Source organism: Carassius gibelio, chromosome A15 (assembly GCF_023724105.1).
Source record: "Carassius gibelio isolate Cgi1373 ecotype wild population from Czech Republic chromosome A15, carGib1.2-hapl.c, whole genome shotgun sequence".
Lineage (NCBI taxonomy): Eukaryota > Metazoa > Chordata > Actinopteri > Cypriniformes > Cyprinidae > Carassius > Carassius gibelio.
The window spans coordinates 9045078-9060077 of record NC_068385.1 but is presented as its reverse complement, the minus strand read 5'-3'; the positions used below and the strand labels follow the sequence as shown (position 1 = coordinate 9060077).

General features: G+C 30.5%; 1 protein-coding gene across 2 annotated transcripts in view; it reads right to left on the bottom strand.

The window, feature by feature from the left end:
- LOC128028597 (endothelin-converting enzyme-like 1) overlaps positions 1–15000 on the bottom strand; it is a 30947-nt gene that overhangs the window by 7615 nt on the left and 8332 nt on the right. For both annotated transcript variants that reach the window (XM_052615862.1, XM_052615860.1), the window contains exons 3-10: positions 14378–14644; positions 14227–14295; positions 13582–13692; positions 13109–13201; positions 10823–10947; positions 4578–4800; positions 269–367; positions 60–134 (exon numbers count right to left, since the gene is read on the bottom strand). In XM_052615862.1, the coding sequence (XP_052471822.1) occupies positions 60–134; positions 269–367; positions 4578–4800; positions 10823–10947; positions 13109–13201; positions 13582–13692; positions 14227–14295; positions 14378–14644 (1062 nt within the window). The remainder of the gene's footprint in view (positions 1–59; positions 135–268; positions 368–4577; positions 4801–10822; positions 10948–13108; positions 13202–13581; positions 13693–14226; positions 14296–14377; positions 14645–15000) is intronic.

Below are 15000 nucleotides of genomic sequence, written 5' to 3'. Positions count from 1 at the left end.
AAGAGCATCTGGAGATCTCGTCTGGAATGGGATCGTGTGATTGGTCGGAAGCGTCTTACCCCGTACTCCTCGTCTACGAGCTCAGGATTTAACAGGAAGTCAGGATAACCGGTCATAACCATCATGTGCTGCAGCTGAGAGAAACAGATTCAGAAAAATCAGAAAAACTGAGCTGCTCCACGTTCACTTCATTACTCACTGCTTCATCTAAACGTGTTAACTCTTTAAAGTCGGACTGAAATGTAATCGAGCTCTAAACGAGCGTCACCTTCGCTCGGGCAGCGCCTCGGGTTTCTTCATCCATCCAGTCGAGCTCCTGCAGTCTCTGATCTAACGAGTGTTTGATGTCCTCCACCAGCTCCTGCACCTGAGAATGGGGGCGGAGACAAGGTGTCAATCAAAGGAGCCGTGACTTCTGATTGGGTCTGTGTATTTGGAAACTAAAACTGACTGAGGTCAAACTGTCATGAGCAATCATGTGCAAAAAAATAAATAAATAAAAGGGAAAATAATTAAATGAGACAATTTATCTTCTATTTAATTATTTAATTTAATATTTAATAATGTTTCAAATATAATTTATTTTAATTACATTCAATATATTTATTATACATTTGAATACATTTTCAAATGAATTTTAATTATATATATATATATATATATATATATATATATATATATATATATATATATATATATATATGACAAAATAAAACATGAAATTACTCAAACTGTATGTGATTTTATTATTTTGTATTATTTTAGAGTTTACTGACATACTATTATAGGTTTTGTTAATACTGTGTCTTAATTATTTGGTTTTATAATTTATGTTAGTACTGCTCTTGTGTTTTTTTAGTTTTTCAAAAATGAATAATTTAATATATATATGTTAATAACTATTAACAATTTGCATTTATTCATTTTAGATTATTTACAGTAATTCAGCTAATTTAGTACTTCAAGTTAAACTAGAAAAAAACTAACTTAAAGTTTGTTTATTTTACTTCAAGTAAAGAAAACGTTTTTAATGGTTTAATTTTAGTTTTAGTGAACTGTATTATCCCTGACCCATATATTCAGCTTTGATCACAGAAATAAATTACAGTTTAACAGATATTCACATAGACAACAAATGTTTTAGATTCTAATAATATTATACTATTTTTTTACTGTATTTTTTATCAAATAAATGCAGCCTCGATGAGCAGAAGAGACTTCTTTCAGAAACCTTTTGAATGACAGGAATAATAAAATGCAACATTAACATTCTGTGTTCCACTAAAGAAAGAAAGTCATTTGTGGATGAAGAATTCCTCTAATAGAAACTTTAAAGAGGTTTGGATGATTGTTGCGCTGGAAAACAGTAGGAAGCTCAATGCAAGCTGGAAAAAACTGCAGAAGTCTGCACTCATCTGACGAAAGTGACATTTTGACTGAGGATTTCCAAAAATCTATACACCCTGCCACGCAAACCATCTGGGAGCGAAAGAAGTGCGATTTGATCCATCCATCCATCATTCTATCTAAGAAGAGCACGGAAGGAAGGAAGTGAGATGAAGCTAAACAAACACTGGGCCGGTGGAAGAGAAACAGATCGACTGCATTAGAAAAAAAGAGGAAGGTGTGACACGAAAAAATTGAAATGAGTCTCTCGATATCTCTATAAGACGAGATAAGGTAGAGACTGAAGCGTAGATGTTTCTCCTGAAAAAAGACCCCAGCAATCCCACATTTCAGAAGATATCATCACCAAATCTGAGCTTATGCAACAAAGCTTTTACATATAACATAATATATAACATATAACACAACACATAACATATAATATATAACACATAACACATAACACATAACATATAATATATAACACATAACACATAACATATAATATATAATATATAACACATAACACATAACACATAACATATAACATATAACATAATATATAACACATAACACATAACACATAACATATAACATATAACATAATATATAACACATAACATATAACATATAATATATAACACATAACACATAACATATAATATATAACACATAACACATAACACATAACATATAACATAATATATAACACATAACACATAACACATAACATATAACATATAACATAATATATAACACATAACACATAACATATAACATAATATATAACACATAACACATAACACATAACATATAACATATAACATAATATATAACACATAACACATAACATATAACATAATATATAACACATAACACATAACATATAACATAATATATAACACATAACACATAACACATAACATATAACATATAACATAATATATAACACATAACACATAACACATAACATATAACATAATATATAACACATAACACATAACATATAACATAATATATAACACATAACACATAACATATAACATATAACATAATATATAACACATAACACATAACACATAACATATAACATAATATATAACACATAACACATAACATATAACATATAACATAATATATAACACATAACACATAACATATAACATAATATATAACACATAACACATAACATATAACATAATATATAACACATAACACATAACAAAAAACACAACACATAACAAATAACATATAACATAATATATAACACATAACACATAACACATAACATATAACATATAACATAATATATAACACATAACATATAACACATAACATATAACATATAACATAATATATAACACATAACACATAACATATAACATATAATATATAACACATAACACATAACACATAACATATAATATATAACACATAACACATAACACATAACATATAACATAATATATAACACATAACACATAACATATAACATATAACATAATATATAACACATAACACATAACATATAACATATAACATAATATATAACACATAACACATAACATATAACATATAACATAATATATAACACATAACACATAACATATAACATAATATATAACACATAACACATAACATATAACATAATATATAACACATAACACATAACATATAACATATAACATAATATATAACACATAACACATAACACATAACACATAACATATAACATAATATATAACACATAACACATAACATATAACATATAACATAATATATAACACATAACACATAACATATAACATAATATATAACACATAACACATAACATATAACATAATATATAACACATAACACATAACAAAAAACACAACACATAACAAATAACATAAAACAACACATAACATAACATATAACATATAACATATAACATATAACATAACATAAAATATCATATAAAAATATAACATTACATATAACATAACATTTAACATAACATAACATAACATAAAATATTATATAAAAACATAACATAACATATATCACATATAACATAACATATAACACATAACATAACACATAACATATATGACACATATAACATATAGCATAACATAACATAACATAACAATGTATATGCAGATTTGTATGAATAACACAAGTGTAACAAAGTGGGAAACTATCTAAAAAGCACAAAAATTATAAAAAAAATATGTAGCTCAAGTGGTAGACGCATTACGTTAGCAAGCGCAAGGTTGTGGGTTCGAATCCCTGGGAACACATGTTAGGAAAAATTGTTAGCCTGAATGCAATGTAAGTCGCTATGCATTTAATTTAATTTTAATCTATTTTATTCTTATTTTCTATATATACTTTAGAATATTTTTCATTCCCCCCAAAAATTCTTAATTTAATTTAATTTAATTTAATTCCTGAAAAGAATGGCTATGGTAATGGTAATGGTAAAAATAACTGAAAATCATCTCTTAAAGTTTTAGTATCACTGCGATACTATTATGGTTTTTATTGATTTTTTTAATATAAATTCTTCATTTTAAATTTAAAGTTTTAGTAATTGTGTTGTGTTTTTGTCATTTTTAGTAGTTTCTTTAAACTCATGGCTATATAATTTTTATTACATTTAATTTAAGTTTTAGTTTGTTATTTTAGTATCAAGTGAAACTAAATTCAAGTGAAAAATGTTTCTTTGGCTACTAGCTGAAATAAGCATTAAATATTTTTTTTAACTTACATTTACGTTTACTAACATTTATTTTATTTCAAGCAACAAAAATGTTTTCGTTTTATGTTTTTTAGTTTTAGTTAACTATAATTACCCTGGTGAACCTTAAACATTTCAATTATAATACATTACAACATAATATTAGCTACATATAATACATATTACACTATTACTAGGGACTAACAACCAATAATCAGTTATTATACTTTTTTCTAAATTTGTAAAATTCAGTAGTAGCTCTGACTGAAACAGGGATAATTTTTACTTTTATAACTACATAGACACTTTTCACCAGCATTCAGCACAAAATAAATATTTTAAAATACACGTTGCATTAAAAAGTGTGTGCGCTTAATATGAATTTTTTATCTAGCTGATCAGTGTTTGACAAGACTGAATTGCACCCAAGAAGATTCTGAAGGCACATCTGAGGTGGTGCACTCACCTTGGCTCTGCTGGAGGAGGAGAAGTGCTGCTGGACGAAGAGCGCGCCGAGGGCCATGCCGAAGTGTTTGTTGGCCTGATTGAGACACAGCCGCTCCAGATCCAGCTGACGCTCGCCTCCGTCGACCTCGCGCGAGAACTCATGAATCGTGCTGCGAAACGCCGTGGAGAGATGCTCGCTCAGCGCCGCCACGATACGCCACAACATGTAGTTATGAAGAACCCTGAGACAAACACAGAGAGATAAACGTGAAGTCAAGTCAAGTCACCTTTTTTTATATAGCGCTTTAAACAAAATACATTGCGTCAAAGCAACTGAACAACATTCATTAGGAAAACAGTGTGTCAATAATGCAGAATGATAGTTAAAGGCAGTTCATCATTGAATTCAGTGATGTCATCTCTGTTCAGTTTAAATAGTGTCTGTGCATTTATTTGCAATCAAGTCAATGATATCGCTGTAGATGAAGTGACCCCAACTAAGCAAGCCAGAGGTGAAACACAAACGTGAAGACATTTATAATGTTACAGAAGATTTCTATTCTGAACAGATGATTTACATTAGAATAATATTATACTAATGAATTTTTTTTATAAGATAAACACATTTAGTCTTATTTTTCATCTTTATTTTTAATAACAATAAATAAGTAAAACAAATTAAATGCTGCTCATTTCTAATTTTACTTACTTGTTTTATTTAAAATATTTACATTTATTTTATTTCCAAACTAATCAATCATATTTTAAAATATTTAAATATAATAATTTATTTCAAATATTATATTGTGTTTTCTTTTAATCTAAATTATTTCTTTTAATTTAAATATTTAATTTTCAACTTTCTTACTTTATATTTTATTTTGACACTTTCTAAACAGTCTAAATGTATTTTAATTAAAATATATATTTTTTATTATTTAAAATATAAAATGTATTTAAATATATATTATCTTACCAAATAAACAAACCAATGGTTTAAAATGGTTTCAATCAATCTATCTACTTTATAAATCTGTCTGTATATCCATCAATCCATACTTCTTTCTTTTTATTTATTTGCCTGCTAAAAATTCAGCTTTGTACACAGAAATAAATTACACTATAACAGATATTCACATTGAAAACAAATGTTTTAAATTGTAATAATATTTCACTACTTTTAACTGTATTTTTGATCAAATAAATGCAGCCTTGGTGATCAGAAGAGATTTCTTTTAAATCCATTAAAATATCTTACCAACCCCAAACTATTGAATGCTAGTAGATTGTCACTGCCAAGCAAAGTTGCAATTCGATGCCAATAAAGCGGTCAAAAACGAACAACCTCAGGTGACACTACAGGTCAAAGTGTTCTCTAGATGAAACAACATTTAGTCCATGTTCAGAGAATTAAAGCTCAGAAAAGACTAACCCCATCAATCATACACACACACACACACACACAGGAGAGATGACATCACCCAGCTGTGGCACATGATGTTAGCATTTTAATCACAACACGGTTTGGCAGTGTGAGCCGCTTCTCACGCCAACAAAGCACTTCTGACAGAATTCATCTAAAGAACAGATGAGAGAGAAAGAGAGAGAGAAGAGGAGGAGGACATAATGAGAGGAAGAAGAGTGCGAATGAGTTTTATTAACGAGTTTGTTGTTTGTTTCTCTTTGCACTGTGGGTGTGTGTGTTTGCGTTTGTGTGTGTGTGTGTTTGCGCAGGTGTGGTGATTATCGTACATTTAATTAACAAGCTTTACGCAAACATATTCTAATGCTGATGCTAAAGTCAATCGCTGACAGGGGAACAGGAGTAAAGCTCATTAGGCTAATGTATTCTAATGAAGCTCATTACGCATAAAAGCAGCTCGTTTCTGAAGATGATCGACCGGAGAACTCAAACGCTCAACAACACTCACACAAACAAACAGATTTACAAACCCAATTCCCAAAAAGATGGGACACTGTACAAATTGTTCAATGCAATGATGCGAAAGTTTCAAATTTCAATATTTTATTTAGAATAAAACATAGATGACATGTCAAATGTTTAAACTGAGAAAATATATAATTTAAAAGGGCCTGAAGATCACGGGGATCCAGAATAGTTTTCGTACGCACAGAGATTGTTACAGATTCTCTGAATCTTTGGATGATATTATGCACTGTAGATGATGATAACTTCAAACTCTTTGCAATTTTTCTCTGAGCAACTCCTTTCTTATATTTCTTCACTATTTTTCGCCGCAGCATTGGGGGAAATGGTGATCCTCTGCCCATCTTGACTTCTGATAAACACTGCTGCTCTGAGAGGCTCTTTTTATACCCAATCATCCAGCTGTTCCTTATATGTACCTTTAACTTTTCCGGCCTCTTATTGCTACCTGTCCCAACTTTTTGGGAATGTGTAGCTCAGACAGGATCAGTGAGAGACAGACACTGAATAATGCAGGTGTGAAACAAGCAGTTCATCAAACTCCAGGAATCTGAGCTCCAGCGTAGGTTATTGAAACACAGCTTCAGTTTTCCTAGGCATAAAATGACTGATTCACATTAACATTCTACAGGTGTGTGTGTGTGTGAGGCTTTCAGTGCTCCTGTACCCACAGCATCTCACCGTCGGCTCATAATTACAGCCATTAAACCGTCTTTGGCTCAACAGCATCTCAGAGCACCGAGCGCCATTCAGCTGTAATTCAATCATCACCCAACAAACTATTTTCTTTTAATTACCCATAAAACACAGATAAACAACAGCAAAGAGAACGACGACAGCATTAGCATGTCGTATGAGACACAGGAACAAAGAGGCTTCTGCAGCTCCACATACAGTAAACACTAAAGACACTGAATCATCTCCAGAGAACAAACGCGGACAAAACCAGACAAACCCCGCTTTAGCTCTTTCATATTACTGCCATATTTAGTCCTACTTGACATATTTACATGTATTAATCTAGCAAGCGCTTTTATCTAAAAGTGATTGATCTTAAGAGGTAAATATTCAGACGTCGTTTAGAATAGTACTTTTAACGACACTATTTTAATAAAACAATTATTTAAAAAATATATGTATTACAACTACACAATTTAAATATCATTTTGTATTTTATGTACATTTAAATATACATTTTATTTAAAATAGTTTAACTTAATTTAAACTTTAAAAGTGGTAACCTGCAACTGTTGACCTCTAAACAGCCATTTCTACTTGATTTAACCCATTAAATTAGGTATAAATCATTTTTTGTTGGTAACAACAAAGGTTTGTTGGAATAAATAATGTATTTAGGTTCATTCAAAGATGTTAAACAATATTTTTTACTTGAATTAAACCATTCAGTGCAGACTAAATGCATTATATATATAGCTTAAATTAATGACCAAATCAAAAATGTATAAATTAATACATAACTTCCTCATTGTCAACAGTTAACATATATATTTTATTTATTTATTTGTGTTTTATTTTAATAGCATGAAAATGCTCAAATTAAGTGACTGATAATTTTAGCTCATTTCTCATTTCATTAAACTTTTTATTTTATTTTTAAATTGTATTTTAATTTTCCAAACTACTATATTATTTTATTGTATTTAAACATTATACCGATTTTTTTATTTATTTATTAATTTATTTTTTAAAAGTATTTTAAGTTTCAAACTAATCTGACCTACTCTCTCAGTCAACAGTCAGCATTTATTTTATTTATTTATTATTAAAAAAAATTATTGCGCGGTTTACTTTTACTGTAATGGTATATCTATCCATGGGTATTAATGAAAAATACCTAAATCTGTCACTAAAACAGTTTGCATTATATAAAACTGTACATTAACATGCACATTTTGATTCATACATACTCAACGTTTTGTAAAGTTTTTGGTCTTATTCTGCTGACTGTGGCACAGATGCGAATGAAACACGCAGCTTTAAGCGACGTTAAAACACTTTCTATAGTTATTTTTTTTTACAGTCAGCACAAAGCAGAGCGCCAGGCCTCCGGTTCCTTCAGCGCTGGTTCCACTCAGAAAGAGAACAAAAATTTGATGAGAATGAAGTTTTGGTCCTTCACAAGGAAAAGCACCAGAAGGGACGTGAAAAGAAAGAGCTAAAAACAGCAAAGCGCCAGAACAAAGAGCTTTCTCTGCTCCCGCGGCGCGCCTGATGGAAGCCGATTGGTGGGAGAGCCGCGTTATCGCCATGGTGATTATAATAACAGTGATTGTGAAGGAAGGGGTCATTGTGAGAATATTATGGGATATGATGTATTATTACAAAGATACGAGAGGGACGAAATTACTTGACATTTCAGCAAAAAAAAAAAGAAGCGAAATCACAAAAATCACTGACATCCAATCAGACGATTTCCTGCAATCATAAAGTATTTTAATATCGAAAGCATTCCACCACCTTTAAGACTCATAAGAGAAATTATAGACTAGTTATGGTTAAAGTTCATCTCACAAGACGTATTTTTACGTTCGAATGTTTGGGGTCCGTAATATTTTCTTTGTCTTTGATAGAAGTCTCTTGTGCTGCATTAATTTGATAAAAAAATATGATAAAAATTGTGAATCTAAAACAGCTGTGTTCTAAGTGAATATCTGTCTGTCCTTTAAGTACGTTTGTTAAGTATCTAGTATTCTTTAAGTACTAAAGGAACTGTTGATGAAATCCGTCAGTCACATTTAAGTGAAGACCTGTTAGTGTTCCTGTAGCTCAACTGGTAGGGCACTGCGCTAGCAAGCTAGCAAGCACAAGGTTGGGGTTTTCGATTTCCCCGGGAACACATGATATGTAAAAATTGATAGCCTGAATGCACTGTAAGTCGCTTTGGATAAAAGCGTCTGCTAAATGCATTAATTTAATTTAATTTAAGACAGCTGAATTGTCATCAGTGTTTCAGACTCAGTCAGTTTGAAAGGGACAAGACAGAGATGCACAGACAAAGAAAGCTCAAGTAAATCCAATTATTCTCACACAAACAAGAGAAAATATAGCAGCAACAAACACACAGTGGATGGACAGGTAGTGAACACACACACACACACACAGAGAAAGAGAGAGAGAGACTCCCTTGAGAGAAACCTGTCAGCTAGAAACAAACTAACCCTGTCACATCCAGCACTTGACTGCTGCTCTCAGTGTGTGCGTGTATATGTATATATGTTTGTGTGTGTGTGTGTGTGTATAAACAAGTGGGGCCATTGTGGGTCGATTCTAATCAGCCACGGCACAGATGAGTGTTCACCCAACAGTGACACCTCAAATAAAGCCACACACACACACACACACACACACACCAATTTATATTTCAAAATACTGAAAATGTGTTGAAAAGTGTTGCAGTTCTTTTTGTCTTAATTTTTACCACTAGTTCTAATATTTCAGCATTTCAAACTCATTTTGTGAGACATTTTACCATCACATTTTCACTAAATCAAGAATGTTGTGAATAATTAAATAAATAAATGCACTACATGTTCTGTGATGGTTTATCTATAACGAAATTACCCACAATCCTTTTTTTTTTAACTGAAACAGTACAAAAGTAATATCTATTTTGTTTTATATTCACTTTTTTACTTTTATTTCGAAATTATAATCATTATTATTATAAATATTATTATCATTATCTTTATTAGACATATTGAGAGTTTTGACCAAATTGTGCAGCACAACAACAACAAAGTAAATCGCATTTTTTATCAGAAAAATTGCATTTATTTTATTTTATAATATTAATAATTATTATTTAGATTTTATTCAGTAATTTTTACTATGTCTATCATTTTATTTAGCGTTTTTATTTAAGTATTATCATTATTACTTTATAACAATATTGATATATAAATCACAAAGGTTTGGCTAAATTGTGCAAACCAACAATCAAGCAAAGTAAGCAAGCAATAAATAAATAAATGCATGAATGAATAAATGAAATACAATTGTAAACAATATGAGTCATGTTTCAAATTTCAGTTTACATTTATTTTATCATTAAATCTCCTTTTTTTAATTTTAGTTTTTTTACAATACCAATATTTTTTGTTTGTGTTTAATAAGTATTTTTATTTAATTTAATATTTTATCCAGTAATAATAACAACTATGATAATACATTTTGGCTACAAGTTACATACAGCCATACAAACATGCCCAGAAAAAGAAAACGTTAATTGCATTTTAGATAGTAATTTTATCAAAAAAAATCTCAATTTGACACCGTTACTCTTTCAAACCTCTTACCGTTTAGACGTGGTTTTAATGATGTCCGACACTGTCTGCATGTAATCAGTGGCCAAAACTATGATCTCCTCTTCATCAGAGAAATTATCACTGAAGATCCGGTCCAACAAACGCTTCCAGTGGAACTACAGAGAAAGAAATGACAATGGTTGTGCTTATCTCAAGAAGGCTTTTGCAATGAAATACAGAAGCCAGTAAAACTCTAGCTTGTGCCGTCTGTCCTTTGCTTATTGATCTATGCTTCATTTAGGGACCATGTTTTTCTGTGTTTTAAACAGCGGATCTCGTCTGCCAAAAATGGATCGACCTGTAGATCCAGATATTTGCCTGTTTGCGTTCTAATTTTACTGTGAAGCCGAAGGTTATCTGAAGGAAGATCACCACGAATCGGACAAGGCCATTATTCTTACAAAACCCAGAGAACTTCAGGACTCTCAGTGCATATAATCGTGCTCTTTATATTGCGCTCTGACAACAAGTTCAACATCATTGTTTTCTTTATATTGTCTGCATAAATAACACATTTTGGGATAAATATTGTGCTTTAATCTGATTTATTTCTCTCCTACACCTCTGCTCATCTGAAATTCAACCATTCAAAGCAAGACACTACAGGTGAATAGGGTACAAAAAGTTAGCTAATAATCATCCCAGTTGATTGATTATATTGTGAATTGCAAACATTCTTTGTATTAAAACTTTTCTGAAATGTTACATTTAAAATAAGGCATTAACGAATTAAATATGCACTGTGCATACATTTGTAGAAAATAGATCTGAACACTGGTTGAACTCAGGTCCAAAATTCTTAAGTGATTTTGTTGACATATTAGAGTTGAAGGTTTTTACTGAAGGGATTTTGGATTTATCTTTTCATCAGTTTATAAATCAGAAAAAAACATCAGCAGTCAGAATTAATATTTTTTGCCATGATTTTAGGAATAACATGTTGTATACATCAGTGTGAATGATATATGAGCAAACCCTTCAACAAAATCCTTCATAATATAGAGAGGAATAAAACTCTAAGTTTTGGTGTATGTAAGTGCTTCAGAAGTGGAGAAAAATCTATTTAAAGGAATGTATTATAATTGAAATCTGCAGCCTGAAATTGATAAAGTGACATAAATGAAGCATAAATGTTTTCTTTCCACTAGTCTTAAAAAAACCCAATGTTTATCGCACCACTGTAAGTAATTTTTCATGATAAAAAGAAGGCTTCAAAAAGATCGGTATAGGTTATCGGTTATCGGTATAGGCAGATTTTGATTCCTGTGATTGACATAAAAATCCTGATCGGAGCAACCTCATAAAATATCTAAATAAAACAAAATATTTATAAATTATATAAACATAGTTTTGTTCCATTCAATTCAAAACAAATCCTTTAAATTAATCAGTATTCACAAGAGAAATGGAAAATAAGTACAAAACAAACAAATACAGTGTACAAATACAGTGGCATCAAAGTTATTATATATAACTAAAACCATAAAAATGTCATTACTTGAAATAAAACAAACATTAGCTGAAGTAATTTATATAGAGTAGTTTATTCTAGCTTATTGCCAAGGCAAAATTTCTCATTTTCATTTAGTGTAACGCTGTGTACTTAAATTAAATATTAAATTTGAAATTAATTAAAAACTACATAGACATAAATACATTTAAAAAACATGACAAAATTACTAAAACTTTAACTGTAATTAAAATGAAAATGGAAAACATAAACTAATTCTAAATAAAAAGTAATTCAAATTTAATACAAATATTCATAAAAGTTATAATATCATTTCAATGTTACTAAAAATATAAATTGAGTTTCAATCATTATAAACAATATTTATTTATGAAAAAGCCAAGGCCAAACAAATGTATTTAAAACAAAACTGAATCTACTAAGTGTGAAATACACTTTACTGTTATAAACACAAACTTGAGCTCTTACATTCGCCATCAATCCAACTGCACATTTTACATGCTTGACGTTAATATCTAATATCATTATATAAATCACTTTGGAATACGAGTCGCAGCATATTCAAATTGATAAAAAATTAATAAATAATGATATTTTGAAAATATGGTACACTGACCAAACATGTAGACTAGAGAATAAAGTCACTGTTTAATATCAGCTATTATTTTTTTTTTATATAAGTTTTAGTTTCTATTTTCTTGTTAACTGTCAACCTACTTCAGCAAAAACACACTAAATATAAGTGAATGTACGAGAGAGAGACAGAGTGTGTGTGTGTGTGTGTGTGTGTGTGTGTGTGTACTCACACTTGGAGCCATTTTCTGCAGTTGTTTCAGTGTTATCCGGTTGTACATGCTGCTGATGTCCTTTCTTTGGTCATCATATTCAGTCACAGTGATCTTTGCAAAAAAGAGAAAGAGAGTTCAATAACACAAACATGCATGTTCTCACAAAACAGTCTGAATTCATGTACAGAGCTACCACACACAGATTTAGACAAACACATAGTGATTCAGATCATTTGGGTGATTCATTTGAATAAACAGGTGCAAATATTCAGTTTAAAAGTGAATCACTTGAAAAGTGTTCATTTTAGAGTTGTGTGACATTTTAAATGTTAATTTTTTTAATGATATTATATTTAATGAAATAAAATGTGTTATCAGTTTGATGCTTTCATATTGTGTTTTTCTTTTCTCCAGAAACATTCTCAAAAAAACTCAACCATTAAAAAGAGCAAAATAAAAAGAACACACACACACACACACACGATGCGTACGTTTGCCAGTCTCGTTTCCAGATCCAGAATCTCTCGAGATTTCAGCGTGGCGTTGTGAGCTCCCAGCATGCTCAGCAATCTTTCCATCAGTGCCTTATAAGATGCCAGAATCTGTTGTCATTAAGAAAAAACATTGTGACGTGATTATAATGGACAAAAATCTGACATAAAACTAATTTCATGCTAAATCTTTGATTTTATTTTGTAAATGTCATACACAAAAGCAAAATGAGCATTTGCAAATCATGTTTTAATGTTTTTATTGTTGAATTTCTTATATTTATGTTCTCTCTTAAGTGCACTGATCAAAAAAAAAAACTTAGATATATGACTTTATTTTATATTTTAGTTTATTTTTTATTTTCATACAGAAAATGGGCAAACATTAAATCATGTTTTAATGTTTATTATGACTGAATTTCTTGTTTTTCTCTCTAGTAAGTTACAAAAAAATAGATATATGACTTTATTTAGCTAACTTCATCTGTGACATCATCAGCAGCTGTGACACGATCAATTAGACGTGTGAGCTCACAGCGAGAGACGGCGGGAGAAACAGATGGCAGACAGACAGACAGATGGACAGATGGAGAGACAGAGTCTAGAACAAAAGAGCATATGGAGAGATGAAGAGAGGTGTTTCACCTTCACACTGTCTTCATCTTGTCCCAGATACAGAGTCCTTTCCGGCAGAGTCAAACCCTCCTGATCGATCTACAATCACACACACACACCAGCTGAAGTTTCTTTGGAACAAAAACGACAGTCACAAATGCTCACAAACGCGTTCTCTCACCCGTATGGCGTTGCGTGACGAGTTTTTATCGTCCACGCTGACGGTGAGTGAAAAGAAAACGGATGTGCTGTAAACTCCCTGCGTCTTAAACAGCATCTCATTAAAATCTGGCCTCACGGGGGCGGAGCCACTGTCCCACCCCGCCCCTCCGGGAGGAGCTCCGGACAGGTCCCACCCACCGCAGCTGTCAATCACCTCTGTCATAGGCTCCGCCCCCAGGCGATCAATTTCCTTCATGTTGATACATGAGCGATAAAATTCTTTAACCTGTGGGAGAAAATGACACATTTTAATTAAAATATCCATTTAAAAATATAATTTATTTGCAATTATATATTTATCTATATAGATACAGGTATATATGTAAACTTAATGAATACAGAAATATATATATAAAAATGTATTAATTAATTATATTTGAATATGACTAAAATGTAATTCTAAACTGTAAATATAGTCACAGGATTTAAAATAACATATTTATTCAAATTGTATTTAAAATATTAAGACAATTAGTAATACATTTTTTTTATTTATATTATTAAGATATTTTCATGGTGATATTAAAACAACATCATTACAAAATAATTTTATGTAACATATAAAAACTAGATTCTTACATT